At 51.2% G+C, this 21596-nt stretch overlaps 10 protein-coding genes across 10 annotated transcripts; 6 read left to right on the forward strand and 4 right to left on the reverse strand.

Annotated features, from left to right (window-relative positions):
- Positions 1-558: 558 nt before the first annotated feature.
- On the reverse strand, positions 559-2497 carry UBA2 (E1 ubiquitin-activating protein uba2; the record flags this gene model as incomplete). The annotated part of the gene is made up of 2 exons (XM_064870036.1): positions 559-2388; positions 2438-2497. The coding sequence occupies 2 exons, from the start codon at positions 2495-2497 to the stop codon at positions 559-561; spliced, it is 1890 nt and encodes a 629-aa protein (XP_064735533.1).
- A 498-nt stretch (positions 2498-2995) lies between these two features.
- On the forward strand, positions 2996-4165 carry PMZ80_001594 (uncharacterized protein; the record flags this gene model as incomplete). Its single annotated transcript, XM_064870037.1, has 2 exons — positions 2996-3410; positions 3468-4165. 2 exons carry the CDS (start codon positions 2996-2998, stop codon positions 4163-4165), a joined length of 1113 nt encoding a protein of 370 aa, XP_064735534.1.
- A 1701-nt stretch (positions 4166-5866) lies between these two features.
- On the forward strand, positions 5867-6847 carry VMA8 (H(+)-transporting V1 sector ATPase subunit D; the record flags this gene model as incomplete). Its single annotated transcript, XM_064870038.1, has 5 exons — positions 5867-5884; positions 5931-6040; positions 6088-6098; positions 6150-6575; positions 6630-6847. 5 exons carry the CDS (start codon positions 5867-5869, stop codon positions 6845-6847), a joined length of 783 nt encoding a protein of 260 aa, XP_064735535.1.
- Positions 6848-7092: 245 nt separating this feature from the next.
- On the reverse strand, positions 7093-7848 carry PMZ80_001596 (uncharacterized protein; the record flags this gene model as incomplete). The annotated part of the gene is made up of 1 exon (XM_064870039.1): positions 7093-7848. The coding sequence occupies one exon, from the start codon at positions 7846-7848 to the stop codon at positions 7093-7095; it is 756 nt and encodes a 251-aa protein (XP_064735536.1).
- A 443-nt stretch (positions 7849-8291) lies between these two features.
- Positions 8292-10808, forward strand: SYF1 (pre-mRNA-splicing factor syf1; the record flags this gene model as incomplete). Its single annotated transcript, XM_064870040.1, has 1 exon — positions 8292-10808. One exon carries the CDS (start codon positions 8292-8294, stop codon positions 10806-10808), a length of 2517 nt encoding a protein of 838 aa, XP_064735537.1.
- Positions 10809-11095: 287 nt separating this feature from the next.
- On the forward strand, positions 11096-14056 carry PMZ80_001598 (uncharacterized protein; the record flags this gene model as incomplete). Its single annotated transcript, XM_064870041.1, has 2 exons — positions 11096-11967; positions 12064-14056. 2 exons carry the CDS (start codon positions 11096-11098, stop codon positions 14054-14056), a joined length of 2865 nt encoding a protein of 954 aa, XP_064735538.1.
- Positions 14057-14950: 894 nt separating this feature from the next.
- PMZ80_001599 (uncharacterized protein) lies at positions 14951-15889 on the forward strand (the record flags this gene model as incomplete). Its single annotated transcript, XM_064870042.1, has 1 exon — positions 14951-15889. The coding sequence occupies one exon, from the start codon at positions 14951-14953 to the stop codon at positions 15887-15889; it is 939 nt and encodes a 312-aa protein (XP_064735539.1).
- A 506-nt stretch (positions 15890-16395) lies between these two features.
- Positions 16396-17139, forward strand: PMZ80_001600 (uncharacterized protein; the record flags this gene model as incomplete). The annotated part of the gene is made up of 1 exon (XM_064870043.1): positions 16396-17139. One exon carries the CDS (start codon positions 16396-16398, stop codon positions 17137-17139), a length of 744 nt encoding a protein of 247 aa, XP_064735540.1.
- Positions 17140-17238: 99 nt separating this feature from the next.
- PMZ80_001601 (uncharacterized protein) lies at positions 17239-18488 on the reverse strand (the record flags this gene model as incomplete). Its single annotated transcript, XM_064870044.1, has 2 exons — positions 17239-18422; positions 18485-18488. The coding sequence occupies 2 exons, from the start codon at positions 18486-18488 to the stop codon at positions 17239-17241; spliced, it is 1188 nt and encodes a 395-aa protein (XP_064735541.1).
- Positions 18489-19600: 1112 nt separating this feature from the next.
- PMZ80_001602 (uncharacterized protein) lies at positions 19601-21524 on the reverse strand (the record flags this gene model as incomplete). The annotated part of the gene is made up of 2 exons (XM_064870045.1): positions 19601-21229; positions 21279-21524. The coding sequence occupies 2 exons, from the start codon at positions 21522-21524 to the stop codon at positions 19601-19603; spliced, it is 1875 nt and encodes a 624-aa protein (XP_064735542.1).
- Positions 21525-21596: the final 72 nt, after the last annotated feature.

The following is a 21596-nucleotide window of genomic DNA, read 5'->3' on the forward strand; positions in this document are numbered from 1 at the left end:
CCCAATTCGTAGGCATAACTGAACACAGGTTTTATCAATGCTCCTCACGCAAGGGACGAGATATGGCGATAAGAATTCACCTCAGGCCGCTGTTGATAGGGCACCATGCAGGTTTCTTTGCGATGCTCGGCGGGTTGATTATCAGTGCATTGATTTGTGCTTGGGGCTAGTAAAGTCGGAATGGAACGGGGATAGTCTGTCTTGTGCCTGCCGTGTATACGCTACCGCCGCGTATACTGTTCGATGGGAAAGTGCGATGATTATGATATCCGGAATCTCGTCGATCTCTGGGTGTAATGATCAGGGCTCTGACGTCGTCCAAATTCGGAGTCTCTCTTCTGTAGTGATTTCCGAAGGCATTTTGTAGCACACTCGTGGAGATCAACCGTGATGAGCCCCCATTGGAGTCCTAGCTGAGCTCTTTCAAGCGTATATTACTGATTTAATATGTTCTCATTTTGCTGGATATGTTGCTCGAGAAGTCCAGGCTGCTGAACTCTCCACCTAAAATTTGTGTCCGTATTCGGCAAATCGACCGGAAGTGCTGAGGTATTCGTCTCAATCAAGTACTATTGCTCCTTCATCCTCGCCGTCATCGTCCAACTCAATTGCGTCTCCTTTCTGTCCGCTCTTTGCCTGTTGAATCTTCTTGGCTGGTGTACCTGTTGCATCTTCTTCTAGTGCTCGTTTTCGCTTGTTGCCTGCAGCAGCTGGTGCCTGGTCTTCTGTGCTTGTTTCAATAGCATCGATACCGTTTGTTACTGGTGCCGGCTTTCGAGCTTTCCGTGGTATTTCGATCTTTGCATCGTCCTTCCGTATTATCTTCAGTGCTGGAGCGTCCCTCTCTTCTGACTTCTTGTTTTCCACAAACAGTTGCAGGTCAACCCGCGGCTCATCACCTTCATCATCCTGTACGATCAGTGATGTCCCTGCCTTGACCTCAAATTCTGACAGCTTCATGCCTAATCTCGTTTCTGCCGCCTCCTCATCATCCTCCGCCTCCATGTAATCGTAGATGATGACCTGTGGTGCGTCGATATTGACATTAAATTCTGTGTTGTAGCCGAGATCTTTCTTCAGTGTCTCAACCAGATCTTTCACGGTCGCCTTGTCCAGGTCGATCTGAACTCTTACCATCGTCCTGCTGCATACCGTACACTCCGGATTCGGCAGATCGCTGGAGTCGCCAACCATGTTCGCTTTCTGCAAGAATATCTCACGTGTCCGTCCAAACTCGCCCTTCATGACCTTGTAGGCTTGGAGAACACATAGAGCCGCGATCATGGCGTTCGTGGTTGCGATTGCTGGGATGATGTTGCCTGCCATCTGTTTTGTGTCGAACTTTGATTTCGGCTCGATGGCGAAAGCTGCTGACCACAAGTTCGCCGCTGCAGTCACAAAATCCAGGGTATCGTCATCGTCCTTGTCGAACTCAATCACTGGTTCAGGCAGGCCTGTCTTCTCAGCTTGTGCCCGCTCTTCAGCCAGTCTCTTGGAGAGTCGTGTAAGAGAATCCTTGAAGACCACAAATGTTTCTGGTATGGTCCATATTCTTTGATCCGTTTTCGATATTGATGCGTCCACGGTCTCTGCTCCTGTTGCAAAGATCTCGTAAGATAGAGGTGTCGGCGCTTTCTTGTTCTTCCAGTAATCTTCCATGCTGAGCAGTCTTTCCACATCTTTTCTGAAAACCTGATCAAATACCTGCTGTGCAAAGTCGTCGCTGCTCATCGACTCTCTTAGCTTCCTCAGTTGTTGACTCTCCTCTTTCAGCTTCTTGATTTCCTCCGCATTCTCCGAGTCTGTCGAGCTATCAACTTCTGCAACTTGGTCTTCGCTCACACCAAACAGCTCAGGTAGCAGGTAGCTCTTGGCCCAGACTATGGTATGAATAGGTTGACTCGGTGTACTTCTGACTGTACAGACTGGAAAAGATTTCGGTATTTGTTTGGGCTTGCAGTCGTAGCATGCTGTCTTTCCCTTCTTGATGACCTGAACATTGCCGTTGAAGCCTGTCGTGCCTGACTCGATGAGAGGAACGTCTGCAGCAAGACACATCCGATTCACATGTCTACGCGCATCGATATTGTCCAGCGCATTGAACACAATCTTGAATCCAGAGAACCACTCGACGTTGTACTGCTCATCCTTGATATTGGCATGATGCGCGATCAGCTTTGCTCGAGGATCAAACTTTTGAGCCACTTCTTTCGCAACCAGCGCTTTCGATTTCTTGATGTGTTCGTGTCGGAAGAGAAACTGGCGATTGAGATTGCTGAGATCTATCGTATCGAGATCGATAATGTGTATTTCGCCAAAGCCAGACTTGACCAGATCTTTAAGTAGTTCGCAGCCGATACCTCCTGCGCCAACGAGCAGAACTCGCGCCTGCCGACTGTCAGTATCTCAAAGCTGCGGCCAATGTTAGTCTACCCACCTCCTTCATAGTATTGTACATGACTCCTAGCGACTGGCGCTGAAACCTCTCTCGTGGCATGATTGCGATAGAATGCTTGCTCACTGAAAATAGAATTATATTACATCGAGGAACATGACAAGCTGGGAGGTGCAGGCTTGATCTAGAGGAGTAATGGACAAACACGAAAAGAGCGTGGTGAAGACAAAGTGAGGTGACAGACAGAAGATCAAAGCGAGCGGGTGATGCTCAAGTGAAGATGATCATGGCTGGAGCACTTTACGCGACTTCGACTTTGAGCCTCGCTTCCTCTCAACTCGCTTCACGGAGAAAAGTCAAGCTAAAATTTCAGGCCTAACTCAAGCCAGTATAGTTAGTCGGAACTCTTTTCAGGCGCTACGCCAAGCTGAAATGAGCGCACTATGATGCTTATCGTTTGCCATGCAGATCTCGTTGCCGTGGAGGCCGTTTGCCGTTGGTTCAACCACATCCCCTGACTGTGCCCTGCAGCTGCATCTTTTTCCGGTCACACAAACAAGTTCACGACAGAAATATCCTGGCAACAAGACACTGATCAAGATGTCAGACGACGAAGCTGATCCCGAACTGCTTGAACTCCTACGGCAATCACTCGGTCTTGGTTCAGGATCAGCGGATGCACCTCCAAATACGAGGGTACTTGAATCAGCAGAATTCATCTATGACAATTCGATCTCCGTTAGTATCGTCTCAGGTGGCACGAAAGCTGCAGCATCTTCGATATGGAGAATGATGCAAGAAAAGGGCTTCTCTACCAAGACCTGGTCGGATCATGAATTACATCCCAAAGCCAAGGATGAAAGTACCATTAATTTCATCTTCACGATGGATCTACTGAACTTCAGCTTCTGGTCCGTACTAGATGAACAGAAACGCTTTCAGGTAACATACCAAGGCAACAATTGGACAGGATACATGTCACTGGTTGCCATTCTGCAGCGAGCATTAGAAGAAGGTGAGTCGGGCGATCTGGTGAGCCTATGGTTGGACGTCGGCTCATCAAGGTAAGTAGGAACTCCTATCACCACTCCTACCTTCTGGATTGAAGCAACAGACGAGCAGCTTCGACATGTTTTTCGTTCCTCCACTGACGAAGAAATGCCTCTGCTTGATGAAAGAATTGCTCTTCTTCGCGAGACAGGTCAGGTCCTGAACGAGTGCTTTGATGGTTCAATCGTCAATGTCATAGCACAAGCAAAAAAGTCGGCAGCTGGTCTGGTCAACTTGCTCGTCGACTATTTTCCAGGGTTCCGAGACGAGCATACCTTCCACGGTAAGACCGTTCGACTTTACAAAAGAGCACAAATTCTCGTAGCGGACCTGTGGGCTGCATTCAATGGCAAAGAGTACGGCACCTTCGACGATATCGAGCACATCACAATCTTTCCAGACTATAGGATACCACAGATGTTGCAGTCACTGAATGTGCTTTGGTACTCACCGCGACTCGAAGCGAAGATCAAAAGACAGGAAGAAATCAAATCAGGTGACAACCTTGAAATCGAGATCAGGGGATGCAGTATTTGGGCTGTTGAGTTGCTTAGACGGGAGATGATCAAGCAACATCCGGAAGCGAAGGAGAAAGTCAACCCGATCTTGATTGATTTCTTCTTGTATGACACATGCAAGGAACGAGAGGCTGCAGCCGAGAGGGCTGGAACAAAGGACGATATGCTGCCACATCATCGAACAAGGAGTATCTGGTATTGAGTTGCGGAGGAATTGATAACATCATTTTTTGGCTCTTCGTTGGTAGTGGTTGTCTGAGAGCTTAGCGGCAATTGTGATTTCGAGAGCTAGATTCTAGAGCTGCAAAGCATCCATCGGCGCTAACAAACATTTCTATCACGATTACAGTCCAATTGCTGATACACTGACATGATACAGGCACAGCTCGGTCGCCATCGTCAACCTGAACCCAATAAAATCGCATCATAGGCAAGGACAGCAAATGGAGCATCGTGCCGTTCCGATGTGTAACACCTTTCGGAAGGCTATATGCAGATGTTGGACAAAGTCCATCAGCTAGCCATGCCTTTGACATATAGCACGAACTGGCAGGAGCACACAGCAGTTGTGTGTCTGAAGTGCGCAAAAGCGCGGCTTCAACCCTCTGGATCTTGATCAAGGATGCAGCATGGCACAACGGCAACTCGATATGTGCTGTGGATGGTAGCATATTTCGCAATGACGGAGCATGTTGCCGGATGGACTCAATGTCTGATATTGCTTGGGAAAATTGCCCAGTTTGTGTGGTTCATGCATCGGCAAGCCGCCGCCGCTTCAGGCATGCTGCTGAAGCAAAGGACGGGCAAACTATTGTCAGCCGAGACGTGCGACCAGGAAGAGCTCTTAAGCACAGACTTGGCCAGCGCATATCAAGCGCATTCTCCCTGCGATAGCTACAGCTGTCGAAGGGCATCGTCGGTGGATGAGCAACCCCTTTCCAATGATATTTAAAGCATATCCCTCACATTGTCTGACTCGCAGCATGGCCAGGCTTGTGGTCTGGCACATTCTGAGCCTTTTCTTGCTCTGCCAGCAGCACAACCATGCAATGGCCACACATCGATATACAGCAGACAACAATCATGGCAACGACAACCCAAACCCTGCGACTGGCACGGATCTCACGCCTACCAAAATTGGAGGAATCTTTGAACCCAGTGCTCTACTCCCCCGCCAAGGGCCACCCGCAACGCCTTGGAACCCACCTGTATGCGGCACAGGAGACTCCAGGCCCAAGTACGGTGACATGAGGGAAGCATACATCGACTTTCTCGAGAACCACGGAAAACTGTGTGGGGCAAGCGAGAAAGCACCTATCGATGCGAACGGTATGCAAACCATAGTATGGAAGCAATCGAACTGTGCGGGATTAGGTATACATTGCAAGGCAGGTGCACAGTATAACTGCAGCGACATATGGCATTTCTTCGACAAGATTCTTGGCGCATGTACGGTCGAAAAGAGGTGTAGTGGGACGCAGGATGTCGCATCGTTGAATTATGGGACTAGTGATCTGGTTTGGATGTTGAATGTTTGTGAAGGTTTTTGGATGCCGCCGTGGTAGGAGGACTGTACTACAATCTTTGCGAAGTTGGGTACCAGATTGCGTTGGGTCTGCGGCCCGAGTGAGGTATATGCGTATGTAGTCACATGTTTCTTCAAGTCCTCACTGTCAGGGAGCAATGAGTGCTCAACACTCCTATCCTCATTCATGCCTTGCTTCGTGAAAGATGCCTGAACATGTGCGACAGGAGCCATGAACTAGCGCTATCTTAGCGGCATCTGCACGACTGACGACAGTGCTCGCGACTGCTGTGCTGCCGTTACGATGCCCATGCATGCTTCACGAAAGCTGTAACATTTCTCATTTCCTCAACTTCACCACCTAGAGCACTCGTCAATATGTCGTCAGGAGCAGGCGTACGTATACCCTTCCCAACTACAGCAACAGCTAACACCTTCACAGCGCGAGTCGGTCTTTCCGACCCGGCAAGTCCTAGGCCAAATGAACAGCAAGCTCAAGGGAGCACAAACGGGCCACAGCTTACTGAAGCGAAAGAGTGAAGCTCTCACAAAGTACGCACCACCAAGTTCCATACTTTACCCACGCTGACAAGTCACAGACGATTCCGAGGTACACAATCGCACTACCGCAACCATACCTCCACCCACTAACCCACCCCAGAAATTCTCAAACGTATCGACGAAGCCAAACGCAAAATGGGCCGCGTAATGCAAATCGCCGCCTTCTCCCTCGCCGAAGTAACCTACGCCAGCGGCGGCGACATCTCCTACCAAATCACGGAAAGTGTCAAGAACGCCCGCTTCCGCATCCGCACAAAACAAGAGAACGTCTCTGGTGTATTCCTGCCTCAGTTTGAATCGGTTCTAAAAGAAGACATCAACGACTTCCAGCTCACGGGGTTGGGGAAGGGAGGCCAGCAGATCAAGAGGTGTAGAGAGGTTTATGGACGGGCGGTTGAGACGTTGGTTGAGCTGGCGAGTTTGCAGACTGCGTTTGTGATTTTGGATGAGACGATCAAGGTTGTGAATCGGAGGGTTAATGCGATTGAGCATGTTATTATTCCGAGGACGGAGAATACGATTAAGTGTATGTTTGCGAATTAATTTCTACAATTGAGTGAGTGGAGCTAACGATGGATAGATATCAATTCCGAGCTTGACGAGCTAGATCGAGAGGAGTTCTACAGATTGAAGAAAGTCTCGAACAAGAAGCAGAGAGATCAAGCTGCGGCGGATGCGGAGATTGTAGCCCAAAGAGAAGCGCAGAAGGGGAAGATGCAGAACGAAGATGCAGATGGGGAGGAGGAGGAACCGAAGGATGTGCTTGGGGAGCATGAAGACGACGATGTGATATTCTGAAATTCGGATCCTGCTCCTGAGCCAGCTCCTGAACCAGAGAGCAGTTTTATGCAACAACGCCATCTGCGCCTTGCTTGGGGTATCTGAGGTTTATGCTGTACTTTTAGCGCTGTATGAGGATAGCTGTGGAAGCACTCTGGTCCGCTTCACCAAGCATGAGAAATGGACATTGTTAGCCCTCCCGGACTATTCATGCCATCCCACCACTCTCTACCTATTCCACAAACAGATAACGATGCTGCCCCCTACGCCCTCTGATACGTAACCCTAATCCCCCTCCCCTCATCCCCAAGCTGCATCCCGCCCGTCGCCTCCTTAGCACTAATCGCCCCCGCCTCCCCCTCATACTCCACAAACGCAATCCCCTTCCGTCCCGGCACAAGTCTCACCTCCTTGAACCCCTCGAACCTTCCAAATATCCGACTCAGTCCATCCGCATCATAACTATCCGGAATATCCCTCAAGAACAGAATCTTATTAGGAGGAAGATACTCATCCGGAATCACAGCTGCCACATTCGCACTGCTGGTCTTCAATCCCGCGCCCTTTACCGCTTTCGCCGGACGAGACGCATCAGTCGTTCCAGCTGGTATCGATGTAGCGGGTAACGCCCTCTTCTTCCCACTTGCCGCCTCAACCGCCTGTTTCCTCTCCTTCTCCGCCAGCCGTCCCCTCTTCCACCTCTCCAATCCCCCCTCCCCCTCCTGCGCCTTCACAGTCGCATCCGACCTCGTCCGTGCAAAATCAAGTTGCATCTGTTTCCCAAATAATTCAAACCCATTGACTTCCTCGATGGCTTTTGCGGCGGACTCTGCATCCTCGAAGACGATGAAGGCTTGGCCTTTTGCGCGCAGGTTTGTCTTTGCGATGATGTCGGTTACGGTGCCATATTCGCTGAAGATTTCGGTTAGGGCTTCGATCAGTTCGGGGGGTTTTATGCGTTCTTCGAGGTTGCGGGCGTAGACTGTGGTTATGGGGCCGTTTTGGAGGGCTGTTGCCATTTTGGCGGTTGGTGAGAAGTGGTGCGCAGTGGTGGTCTTGTGAGAGGAGGGGAGGTGCGGATATGTTGTAGGACTGGAGTAGGGGTGGTTCAGGAAGTGCTTGGATTGTGTCGAAATATGTATCGTCTGATGTGGTAGGCTTCGCGAGTATATTGGCGCTATATGGCTCTATGGATCGAGATACAGGTGAGATACACCGCCTAAGAGAGGTTGTGCGACGCGGTGGAGTGGTGTGCTTCAAGTGATCAGATATCAAATTGCAAGCACGTTCGTCGGTGGTACTTGCCAAAAGATGCGCGGACGTGCCTGATTTGCGCCTCAGGCAGCAACAAAACTCCCGCAACTGAACTCTGCTGTTTCAAATTGTCGCGGAACTGATCTTGACCTCGACCTTCAACATCGGCGTGCTGCCGGCCATTCGCATCTCACCGTTCACCGCCGCCATGGGCTCTGTCGCCATGGCTGACATCGTCCAGGAACCTCGACCGGACTACTTCCTCCTCAGCAACGACGATGCGATCTACGAGCAGGATCTATTTCGCAATGCAGGCAGTGTCCGACCATGGCTCGCCTACATCGATGCGAAGATGCGCAATGGCACAATCCACGAACAGGCTTTCGTCATGGAGCGAGCATGCATGCACCTACCGCGGTCATATAAGCTGTGGAAGATGTACCTCGATTTCCGGGTTAAGCATCTCAAGAAGAAAAATCCCGTTCGATCAAAGGAAGAGTTCAACAAGGTCAATGCGCTGTTTGAGCGGGCGTTGGTTCTGCTGAACAAGATGCCGGTCATCTGGGAGATGTACCTGTCTTTTCTGCTGCGACAGCCGCTGGTCACCAAGACGAGGAGGACGTTCGATACAGCGCTTAGAGCATTGCCGGTGACCCAGCATAATCGGATATGGAAGCTGTACAAGCAGTTCGCAAATTCGGCTGGTGGAGAGACGGCTGTCAAGGTCTGGGCACGATATGTGCAGATACATCCGGAGGATATGGAGGATTACATTGACTTGCTGATTGTGACTGGACATCACAGAGATGCTGTGAAGAGGTATATTGAGATTTTGAATAACCCGAAGTTTCAGTCGAAAAACGTCAAGAGTGACTTTCAGCTGTGGAACGATATGGTCGAGCTCATGGTCAATAAGGCGAGGCAGATTGGTGACAGCTCTGTTTCAGGCATTGACGCTGATCGCATTATTCGGAGTGGTATTGAGAGGTTTCCGGACCAAAGAGGGAAGCTGTGGGCTGGACTTGCTACCTACTGGATTACGATGGGTGATTTTGATCAGGCGAGAGATGTGTTCGAGGAAGGGATCATGACGGTTATGACCGTGAGAGACTTCACCATGGTCTTCGATGCCTATGTTGAGTTTGAGGAATCACTCATATCCACGCTGATGGACGCCGCTCAAGATCGATCGGCGAAGGGGAAGGTGGATCCGGACAAGGATTTCGATCTGGATGTGCGATTGATGCGATTCGAATACCTGATGGACAGGCGGCCGTTCTTGCTCAACGATGTCCTTCTCAGACAGAATCCGAACAATGTGCCAGAATGGGAGAAAAGGATTCAACTCTGGGCGGACAACGAAAAAGAGGTTGTGCAAACATATACCGACGCAATTGCAGCTATCGAGCCGAAAAGAGCAATCGGCAAATTCCACGAGCTCTGGCTTAACTACGCAAAGTTCTACGAAGAGCATGGCGACCTCGACACAGCACGAATCATCCTCGACAAAGCGGTTCGAGTCCCCTACAAATCAGTGCTTGAACTAGCAGAGACCTGGATTGGATGGGCAGAGATGGAACTTCGCAACGAGAACTTTGACAATGCGATGGCCGTCATGGCAAAAGCAGTCCAGGCTCCCAAACGAAGCACAGTCGACTACTTCGACGAAACGCTTTCTCCACAACAACGTCTGCACAAGTCATGGAAAGTCTGGTCATTCTACGTCGATATGGTAGAATCAGTCTCCACCCTCGAAGAAGTCCGATCAATCTACGACCGCATCTTCGAGCTCAAGATCGCAACTCCGCAAACAGTCGTCAACTATGCCAATCTCCTGGAAGAAAACGCCTACTTTGAAGAATCCTTCAAGGTCTACGAGCGTGGTCTGGATCTATTTACATACCCTGTCGCCTTCGAACTCTGGAACCTCTACCTCACCAAAGCCGTCAAGCGGAAAATCAGCATTGAACGTCTACGCGACCTCTTTGAGCAAGCCGTTGAGAACGTCCCTCCGAAATTCGCAAAGGCGATCTACCTCATGTACGGCGAGCTCGAAGAAGAACGCGGCCTAGCCCGCTCCGCAATGCGCATCTACGACCGCGCTACAAGTGCCGTCTCTGACGAAGACAGATCATCCATGTACACCTTCTACATCACGAAAGCAGCATCGAACTTCGGTCTCACATCCACCCGCCCCATCTACGAGCGTGCCATCGCCGCCCTACCCGACAAAGAAGCAAAAGACATGTGCCTCAATTTCGCGGAGATGGAACGACGTTTAGGCGAAATTGACCGTGCGCGCGCGATATACGGCCATGGCAGCCAATTTGCGGATCCAAGAATGGATAAGGCGTTCTGGGACGTCTGGGAGAAATTCGAGGTTGCGCATGGGAATGAGGATACGTTCAAGGAAATGTTGCGGATCAAGAGGAGCGTTAGTGCGAGCTTCAATACTGACGTTGGGTATATTGCTAGTCAGGCTATCGAGCGGGCGAAGGCGGCGAAGCAGGTCAATGGGGATGGAGATGTGGAGATCGATGAAGAGACGGCGGATGCGATGGTGCAGATGGAGCGGCAGGCGAGGGCGCCCGTCGGGTTTGTTGCTGCGAGTTCAGGACCTGAGGGTGGGAATCGGCCGCCGCCATCGGCTGAGAAGGAGGTTGCAGCGCCGGCGGCTGTTACGAACCCAGATGCGCTGAACGTGGATTTGGATGATGATGATTGAGCGGTGGATCTGGCCGGATTGCTATTCAACTAGGTTACTCTGATGTGCTTACAGCCTAGGAGGTGCTAGCGAGCATCTGGGCCAACTTTCACTGTGAAATAATAAGAAGGAGCCGTCCATCGCTAAGCAAAGCTTATTTGACGCGTTCCACCCCTGGACCGCGTCCGCCACGCGTGTCGCACTTGCGCTTCCGGTACCATGATTTACTCATCAAAATTAAAACGACTTCAGTTCACGCTCTGTAATGGACTAGGTATTGATCGTCTGCGCCTTCCGCACCAACCACGATGTCCGAACACAACCCCTTGGAAGGCGCCATCGTCCCTGCACTTGATAACCACAACTTTGAAACTGGTCTTGGAGGAGGTGATGACCAACCATCAGAGGAAGACGAGCTACCGACATATGAAGAGTTCAACTACGAATTGCTAAACACGCTCGATAGAATTCTCACCGATGGAACTTTTGCCTACTCGGGCGTCCTCCCACAGTACCCAAATCCTGGCCTGACTGTCAACAACCTTGGTGTCATCGGCCTACCCTTATCAGATCGTGATGCAAAAGCACTAATCTCACAATGTCAGCAAAGTCCTTTCGGTAAAGGCGTGAGGACGCTGATCGATCTCAGCGTTCGCAAATGTTGGGAGCTGGCGTCCGATCAGTTTTCCATCAAGAACGCCGCATGGCCGACGTTCGTTAATGGTCTGCTAGACAAAGCTTACCAGGAGTTCGGTCTTTCGTGTCCTCGACAGAATGTCAGCGCAGAGCTCTACAAACTTCTCCTATACGAAGAAGGCGCATTCTTCAAGCCTCATCAGGATTCTGAAAAGACGCCTGGCATGTTTGGGACACTCGTTGTGAGTTTACCGTCAAAACACGAGGGCGGCACGGTGGTGCTGTCGCATAACAAACAAAAATACCAATACGATAGCGCCAAAGCCTCTGAGTTCGAGACGTCCTTCGCGGCTTGGTACGCTGATGTGTTTCATGAGGTCCAACCCGTTACATCTGGTCACTGCCTTGTACTGACTTACAACCTCGTTCAGCAAACGTCTGATGTTCCGCAAAAGGCGCCGTCAGGCGATCAGAATACTCACCTCAGAAGTCTGCTGTCTGCTTACGAAAAGGCGATCGAGCAGGGCTGGGACGAGTATCCCTCGTATCTCATCCACAAGCTTGAGCACCCATATACACAGCACGGGCTCAATCTCGCTGCACTGAAAGGAAAAGATCATGCCTAAGTACTGTGTCTGAGAGATGTATGCAAGGCACTAGGGTTCGATATTTACCTGGCTGCTTTCGAGAAGCAAATTCGCAAATCCGACGAGGACTACGAAGAAGAATATGACAGAACAGAACGCTTCAACTATGTGGTACAGCTCGACGGCACAAGATGCGCCTTCACACCAGATTACGAGAAGACCTGTCAGCTAGAAACTGAAGATACCGATGACGAGTCTGCCGACGAATCCGAACACGAAAGTTTCACAGGCAATGCTGGCGCAGAGGCTACATTTTGGTACCGTGACTCGGTGGTGCTGATTGTGCCGCCGTCCAAACGCGTTGATGTCGCCATTTCGAGCGCCAATCTTTTCGGTGGAGCAAACGTCATCCTGCCAGATCTCTGCAAGAAGGCCAGGACTTCCGAGCTTGCAAAGAAGCAATTGCGCTCATTGTGCCAGCGGGTGCTTGACAAGCACGGTTCGATACCTTCCTACTACACCTCTAACGAACAGCGCGATGCATGCATGACTAGCATCACCATAGCGACGCTTGAACATGACTGGACAGATCTCTTCGACCTGGTGCCTGCAGTTCAGAAGCTCAATCCCGAGTGCCTTGAAGCGCTTGGCAGGCAGATTGCTACCAGCGGCATTATAGCGTATGCTAGCTGTCTGGAGTCAATGGTGCGAGCAGCGGACTCTTTCTCTAAGAAGTTTGACACGCTCGACTCGATCCAGAAAACATATTGGAAGACGGGGAGCGCCGATCAGAACTCGGCGAAGTCAGCGGAGTTCAGTGCATGGCACAGACGGATGCTGCAAGGCCTTCTCAGCGCACCTGGCAAGCTCGACAAGATGGATGGCACATCGTTAGCGTCGCTCGCCTGCTTCTGTGACGTGGATGTCGCCCATCAAATCATGCCTCTACTGAAGCAGAGCTCTGCGCAAACCAAAACAGCATTCCTAAGGCAATACCACATTTTCGTGCAGAACGATGCGACAGTGTCGACCGCGGTTCATCGGAATAGCTTGGAGGAGGGTCTCAGAATGCTTTGGTCGAGTTTTCAGTACGCGCAACCAAAGCCAGCGGTTGATCCAGATTTAGCCTATGCATACAGCATGGGTCTCGGGCGATATGCTCAGGGACCAAACTTGCAGGTCTTGGCAGACGAGGAGGAGAACCGTACTATTATGCGCCATGAATTGAAAGATTTGGTCGACATGACCAAGCAATATACCTCCATGCCAATGACGCAAATGCTCCAGGTATTGGAGGATGCATTAGCTAGCTGTGATGGTGAATACCTCAAAGACAAGCTCGTACCTTTGTCGGCATCAATCATGGCAGGGAAGATCGGACCATTGAACACCGAGGAAGATTCGTCTCTCCATCCCGCCGTGTCCTCTTACATCACCTCTATTCTTTGCCACTACATCACGAAGTTCGTCGGCAAGGAGCCAAGCAGGGTTGTCAATTACTCGTTACCGACTCGTGGCTGCGGATGTGGCGACTGTCAGCATGTCAATCGTTTCATGGTCGACGGATCAAGGACAGAGCTTCATTATGCAGTCAACAAGCAGAGGAGGGCGCATTTACATAGCTACTTCACCGATCGCGGCGGCAGCTACACCGTCGATACGCTACGGCATACAAGCACGCACACGTGGCATGTTGTGAAGAACACGAGCGGTCAAAAGAAAACTTTACAAGAATTGGCGGTTCGAGTACAAGACGCTCAGAAGCTGCTCAAAACCATAGGCGGGGACGAGAAGCAGTTGCTGAAAAAGTTCTTAGGTCAGCACTTCGAGGCGATCGCTGCATGCCGGGTGGAAAAGCTGCCGAACCTGAATTCACCCAGAAAGCCTCTAAAGCTCGCTGGCTCAAGTGCTAATGGCGCGATTGATGGCAGCAGGAAGAGGCCGGCACCAGGTGAGGATAGTGGCGAGCAGGAGAATTCGGTCGTGAAGCGCGGCAGACCACGGTTTCCTGGCGGTGTCGAGATCGTTGATTTGACGGGCCTGTGATCCTCGCGTTTCTGACACATGGGTTGAGACTTATGTTACATTTTCATCGTCTTGACCGGTCTGTTTTACGTCCCTGACGCCTACCACATCCAGTTGAGAGCCTGGGGGAAATTGCCCACCTCTCGATCCGCTGGCAGCTCACGTCCACTGAGTTGTCGGATACAGCTATGTGTATCGAGCTCAGCGAACTGCTGTATCGAAACCCCAGTATATGTAATAGCCTGATTCCGTGGGTTCTCTAGCCTTTGAAGGGCAGGAAAGTCGCTAACCATACTCAGCCTACAGGACCTTACCCTAGCGCTTTTTGCATATACTATTGCTTTCTAAGATTAGCGTGCGGCCTCGAATTACGGCTTTCAGTATAGTCGCAGCGAGCTAGCAATGATCCGAAAGACCCCTGTTGTGGATCGCGAGCGCTGTATAGGATTCGTCCGTGTTGCTCGTCCGTTTGATTCATAAGGACCATTGTGCCGCAAAAATTGATTGTGATTGTGAGCTCCTCGGAGCCGAGAAAGTGGTTCTCAGTTCCAGCAAGTTTCGCTCTGCAACCACACCGGTTGCACGAAGCACGAGCAGCCAGGTCAAGGGACCAATTCATTCGTCCGCCAAATTGGTGGTATGAGGAAACAGCCGGAGATAGCCAAACCACAAGCTCTCCTGCTGTTATGTCCGAGATCCCGAACCAATCCCATCGACGACTCGAATCAAAGGCAACACCTCCTCACCAGCGACTCGGCGAGCGTTATGACCGCAGCCGGTTCTATCTGAAGTTCAACCAAGTTGCAGGCGAGATACATTCCATATAAATCGACCTTCGCCACGAGGCCCAGGAACGTCTCTCTTGGCTCTCCCAGAACCCACCATACTAGCACTACACCACCTCTACCCACCAAGATGTCACCAACAGTAATCGTCTTCGGCCCAACAGGCAACGCCGGCTCCATCACAGCCCACACCGCTCACTCCCACGGCGCAAAAGTCATCCTAGCCATGCGCGACCCATCAAAGTCTATACCGGGCCTAACCCAAGACCAAGAACAACAAGGTGGTTACAGCAGAGTCCAAGCTGACCTGACAAAACCCGAATCCCTAACCGCGGCCGTCAAGACTTCCGGCGCAACCCGAGCGTTCATATACCTCACTCATGCCAGCTCAGACCACATGCGATCCTCGCTCGAGGCACTCAAAGCCGCGGGCATCGAATTCGTGGTATTCCTGAGTAGTTTCTCTATTGCTGCTGACGGCGGTGGTGAGCCGCGGAATGTACCACAACATGAGATCATATCGTATCGCCACGCACAAGTTGAGATCAACCTGGATGAAGTCTTTGGTCCGGAGCATTATGTCGCTTTGAGAGTTGGCGGGTTCGCGACGAATCTACTGAGATATAAGGATGGCGTTGCGAAGGGCGAGGTCAGTCTGCATGGGGGTGGTTACATGATGGATTTCATCACGCCGGGGGATATGGGGGGTGCGGGTGGGACGATATTGGCGACACAGACGGGGCCGAGGGGGGGACAGGGGAAGGTGGATTTGTTTGGGCCGCAGAGACTTAGTCTTGTGGATGCGATTGGGGTGATTGGACGGGTGTTGGGGAGGGAGGTGAAGATTAGTGGCATTAGCGATGAGGAGGCCGTGGAGAGGTATGCGGCGGGTCATATGCCGAGGCCATTGGCGGAATATATGGTTAGGAAGTGGGGGGGAAAGCAGGACATGGAGAGGGAATGGCCGGAGTATGAGGAGGGGGTTGAGAATGTGAAGAGGTATACGGGGAAGCCGGCTATGAGGTTGGAAGAATGGATTGAGGCTAACAAGGAGGCTTTCGGTGGCTGAGCGTTATGTTGCATCTTGAGCGTGCGGGATGAAAGAGCGAGTCTTCTGGATGCATGCGTGTTGAGGATGTATCCTCCAGAATCAACCACTAGTACAATCAGGGTCCTGCTGAGTCGTATCAGGAAAGAGCGACTCTCGGGAGGATACTATGCTGCTGTGAACAACTACGCAACAAGCGCGATCACGGTAGAACTTATGAACCTAATGCTTTCGCAGCAGTTATGAGATGCAAGTACCTCGGTGTTGTTTACTAGGACATGGTGTAGGGGTAGCGTTAGGCTTAGTCCGAACACCAGTTCGTTGGAACCCGGAGAAGCGCAAACATCCGCTCCGCTCAGCCCGGACATCAGCGCTCTTCCTGAGATCAAAGCGCAGATGTCCTTGTGTCCTCCATGGTCATGGTCGAGCTATAAGTACTCATGTATAGATAGATCACGTCCCAATTCAATTCAACTCACCACAGCTTCATACCTCCGTCCACCAAAGTCAACTCACAAGCCCACAAGATGTCCTCCCTCCCATCATCAAAATACCCCCCAAACAAAACCCACACAATCCCCGCCCGCACAGGCGTCGCCGTCCCCCTCAAAACCAACCAAACCATAAAAGTAATAAACACCCACGGCACCCAAGTAATCGACACATGGGCCATCATCCCCCCATCCACCTCCACATCCACATCCAACCCTTCAAACCCAACCTACAAAACCCGAACACCAACCCAAACACCCCCCTACGAATACCTCTCCATGTGCCACACCCGCGCCTCAACACTCCACCTCTCCCCGCTTCCCGGCGACACCCTCCTGACCAACACGCGCCGTCCAATCCTGCAGATGGTCAGCGACACAACCGCCCCGCACTGCGTCCACGACACAATCATCGCAGCATGTGATATCCATCGGTACCACGAACTCGGTGTGCCAACTGATACATACCACGATAACTGCGCTGATAACTTCCGCGGTGGGCTGGAGGTCGACGTGGGTATTACTGGGTTCTTCCCTAGTCCGCCGGATCCGTTGAATTTGTGGATGAATATCCCTGTTAAATTACGGGATGCGGGCGGCGAGATGAGGAGTGCGGGTGGGGATATTAGCTTTGATCCGACTGTCAGTGGGAGGGGGGATTATGTTGTGCTTAAGGCGTTGAGGGATTGTGTGGTTGTTATGAGTGCGTGTCCGCAGGATATTTTGAAGATTAATAATCGGGAGCCGACGGAGGCGCATTTTGAGGTTGGGGAGGTGTAATGATGCAACCAGGAGTGGGGTGGGCGGGTAGACTTCGCAGTGTTCGTTGCTAGATGGTGGTTCGCGAGTGTTCTTTGTTCCGGAAGAGATTGAAGTACTTCAGTAATAGTACCAGCTGCTATCTCCGAATGTCTCTCTATGCCGGACGTTGATCAGCAACTCCAGATCTTCCTTCTTACTCGCATCCAACATCGCTGGCCGTATTCTCGCTGTGGTCGTCGTACTCTTCGGCTTCGGCATCCGAGTTGACATTCTCCTCCTGCTCCATTCCCCTTCATGCCTTATCTTGCGAGCCTGATTCCCCGCTAGCTCATTCACAACCGCCTGCACCTTTCCGAACATCGGATCATACCTCTTCAGCCAGCGTAATACTAGAGACCTCTCCTCCGCTGTACGAAGTTGATCGACATAGCTCCGAACCTCACCACGATCAACCCATGCATTGTGTATATGTTTCGTCGCAGCTTCAAGCCGGTCTTGCCGGGCTCCGCCGCGCAACATCGACGTCTCGCGTATATCAGCGATCGGATCACGGTCCTGCCCATGATTCTCCTTCAGCATGCTCTCGCTATCTCCAACCACGAAGGCCGCACGAGCAAAAGCAAGCCGAAGTTCTACAGATGCTTGTTTGATGCTACACCACAAAGCCGGGTCTAGTCGTTGCTCCTGTGTTGCACCGTCTTCGGTATCGGAGTCAGGTTGCGGGTTGACTCTTGGTTCCACTCTCGAATCTAGCGCTTGTAGGAGGTTTCTCCAGATACCTGGTCGACGTTGCAAAACCATGACACGGGCCGTATTGACATCGGTAAGAGTGTAGTGACGCTGCCGATCTCGTGTGTTTGGTTGGAGGAGGAGGTATTGTGCGAGGCCTGACATCAGCAATGCGACGTAGTTGCCATTGAGTGCCAGAAGACGGCGCTGGGTAGCGTTGTCTTTGTCGTACGTGTTTGACCACTGTTTGAGAGATATGTAGTGGGTGTCGAATATATCGAATATTATCGGAAAGACGTGATACGGTGGTTGACCACCTTGAAGGGCCGCTATGATCTGGGAATGGTAGTAGGCAAGGATATCGCTAGTCCCAGCCAACTGCCTTCGCTGGCGAAGTTCTAAACCAGTGTATCTGCTTGGCTGGTCACCGGAAGAGGAAATACGAATGCTGGTGTTGACTGGTGCGTTCTTGACCAACGACGCCATAAGGTGCAGGAGGCGGTCGAACATTTGCTTTGTCAACTTCGAATGGACATTCTGGTGAATTTCGATGTCCGAGTACATGTAAATTTCTTTCTGGATTAGACTACATAACAATAGAACTTGTAGCTTGTTGTAAGGGAAGATAGCAGACGCATACTTCTGGTCTCGAGAGCTCCGTCGCCTAACACGGCAAGAGGAGCAGCTCAGAGTGATGTGGACAGTTGAAAAGCTGGTCGAATCCTTGTATCTGTAGAAGAACGAAGGTGGGAAAGCGTTGATAGTTTGGACGTGTCGTTCTAGTAGAGACCTTTTCTGGTCTGAGTGACCTGGAGGGCAACATTTGTCGCAGATCCAAAATTGAATACTAACAAACAGTATCTCTCTTCCCAAAGCCAAAAGTGCTTGCCTGCGTAGAATTCCACTGGTTGTGGTAAGAGCACAGGGGAACTTCTGAAGTTGTGGGAATTCCAACACTTGTTGGGTGTCGTAAACTGACTGTAGAGCATGCTTGGCTACATGATACCATAGTTCTCGTGGTAGATTGCACTCATAAGCTGGTATACGTGCAGGCGTCTGCTCTCCGCTGGACTTGCGCCGCTTCTTTGGCGACTCGACTGGCTCGTATTCGGTGCCACTTCTCAGCCTTCTTTTGGGTGACGGAGAATCTTGACTCCCACTCATCGCCTCTGTTGCTGAATGGTTGGTCTTGTTGCGCTTAGCATACAGCAGTGCGTATGGTCCAGGCAGGCATGCAGCCAGAAATGCCGTGTGCAAGTGGTGTCTGTGCGGACCGTTTGCGGAAACACAAGGCCGGCCTTTGATATGCTCTGGTTGTGGTGCAGTATCCTTTGTTCGAGGTCCAGTGAGAGTTTCAATAACTCATTTCTGACACGGCAATGGTGCGACTTAGGGGGAAGAAGGATATCCGACAATCGCTCTTGAACAGTGTTGTGTTAGCATTCGTCAGCTTGTAAAAGTGAGTGAGTGAGCAGATGAGGTAAGCTGGTAGTGAGGCAGCCCTGGGCGACGATGTGGGGCGGCCGCCATTGTTGAACGTACAAAGACAGCAGTCAAGCCAGTCAGTTAGCTGAGAGGGCCTCTGGAGCACGACGATTGCTGCTCAACGAAATAAGATGGTCGAATCCGCCGCAACAATAAAGTTCGGTGGTGTTGCTATCCGAGCGTACGTGGTCCTTTGTGGCAAGTCGGACTTGAGAAGTCTTGCTCAAGGGAAGGCGACCAGGCCAGATCCATTACATTGAATTCGTCAATTCTCCTTCTTCTGAGGCACTAAAATCTGATCAAAATATCTTTCCAACAACTCGACATCCTCCAGCTCACACAGGTACGAAACGTGCTGATCCGGTCTAACAACAGCAATGCAGCCTTGATCCTTGCCCACACCCCACAGCTCGTACGCGTCGTCGAAGTCGCCTTCTTCGCTATTGTTATTGTTTGAGAAGACTTTCCAGTAGTCGTATCCGAGCTTAGAGTCAAAAAGGTGGAGGATCTCAGGCAAGTCCAGAAGCTCGACCTCGTGACGAGGCGCGGCGTGGACTGTCAGAATCTCGATGACCGAATCGATTCTAGAGCTGGCAGGAGTGTAGGTGTGCACGAAGGAGGCTGGGCTGGTGAGGTAGGAGCAAAGGCCTTGCAACCGCGACATTTGTGATGGCTTACTGATGTCTCCGGCGAGTATGAGGACTCGCCAGCGGCCATCGGATGGCAGCAGTGAATGGGCATGGACAATGTTGGCCTCCGCGTGGTTCATGACCAGATGTGAGGGTAGGCGCTGGCCAACAATAATGTTGCTAGCTAATGATGGTTTTGAGTGGTGCTTGGACTGGTCTGTTGCTGGGACTAGAACATTAGGACCATACTGCACACTGACACCGCTGAGGAACCTCGTAAATTGCTCGCGGAATTTGTCGTACTCGAGTGCCTCTGCGCCTGGCGCGTCAGAATAGAAATTACTCATCTTCCGATCCAGTTCGATCAGCTGTGTAGCTACAGCTTGCCGCTCGGAGTTGTATGTATCCAGGATGTGTGGCTGTGCGATGCCCTTGATGACCTGACCGAGCTTCCATACCAGGTTATACGTGTCTTGCATTGAGACATTCATCCCGGCGCCCATCGTGGGTGAGTGGGTATGGACAGCGTCGCCGGCTAGGAAGATCCGGTTGCCAACGTCAAATTTAGAGGCGTATTGCTGTCCTACAGTATAGATAGACCACCAGTCGCAGTGGGAGAAGGAGAGTTTGTAGGGGCTAAGGATCTTAGATGCCTTTTCAGCGATCGTTTCTGGAGTAATTTTGCTGGTGTCAAAGTCGTCCTGGTCGCCGCCTGTCTCGGCCAGTTGAACGTAAAATCGGACGAGACGGCCTTCACGAGGGATGGTCATGATGCTGCCGTGCTTGGTCGAGTGGATGGAGCATGAGATGCGTACGTCAGGGAAATCAGAGATCGGGATGATGTCTATAACACCGAAGTGCTTCTTCGTTCTGTCGCCGTTCATTTTGAGATTGAGCTGTTTTCTGACCCAGCTGTGGCCACCGTCTGTGCCGAGCAGGTACTTAGTCTGGATGATCTCGTCCAATGGGTCAAGCTCATCATCACCGTCCAGCTTGCTTCCTTTGGATACAGACGGTTGATGTCTGATTCGCAGAGTGATCGGATGGGCATTGCCATCGGTAGCGCTAGCCTTATCGAAGTCAAGTGATTGTGTCTTAACAATCCGCTCGACCTGGACGTGATTCTCGTTTTCCAGGAAGTCAAGGAAACTCTGCTCAATAAAACCCTGGTGTATCCCCATCTGACAGTAGCGGCCAAGATCTTCCTCCTTCGACAATACACGTTCCGTGCGCCGGATTTCATTCTCGTCATCGGAATCAGGGTTCTGCATGAGTGTCAGCCGCATTCCAACTCAAAGAGTAGAACGATATTACCCAACAGCATATTTCACGAAGTTGGTAAGCTGCCTCTTGAATAGGTGTCGCTAGGCCGAAGCTATCAAGAATTTCCAATGTCCTAACATGAAGTCCATCGGCGCGCCCATTTGAGACTCTGTCGGCCTTATCGTCCAAGACCCTGGTATTGAGTTGAAGCCGGCTTGCCCAAGAAGCTGCCATGAGGCCAGCAGGACCGGCGCCGACAATGACAAGGTCATGATAGGATGTCTTGAGTTTCGTCATGGGCGTTATGGTCGAGGTGCTGACTGGTTGTTGACACTGCTTAACTCGCTGTGGCTATCATTAGTGAAGTAT

Source organism: Knufia obscura, assembly GCF_036327395.1.
Source record: "Knufia obscura strain CCFEE 5817 isolate CBS 148926 chromosome Unknown scaffold_1, whole genome shotgun sequence".
Taxonomy (NCBI): domain Eukaryota; kingdom Fungi; phylum Ascomycota; class Eurotiomycetes; order Chaetothyriales; family Trichomeriaceae; genus Knufia; species Knufia obscura.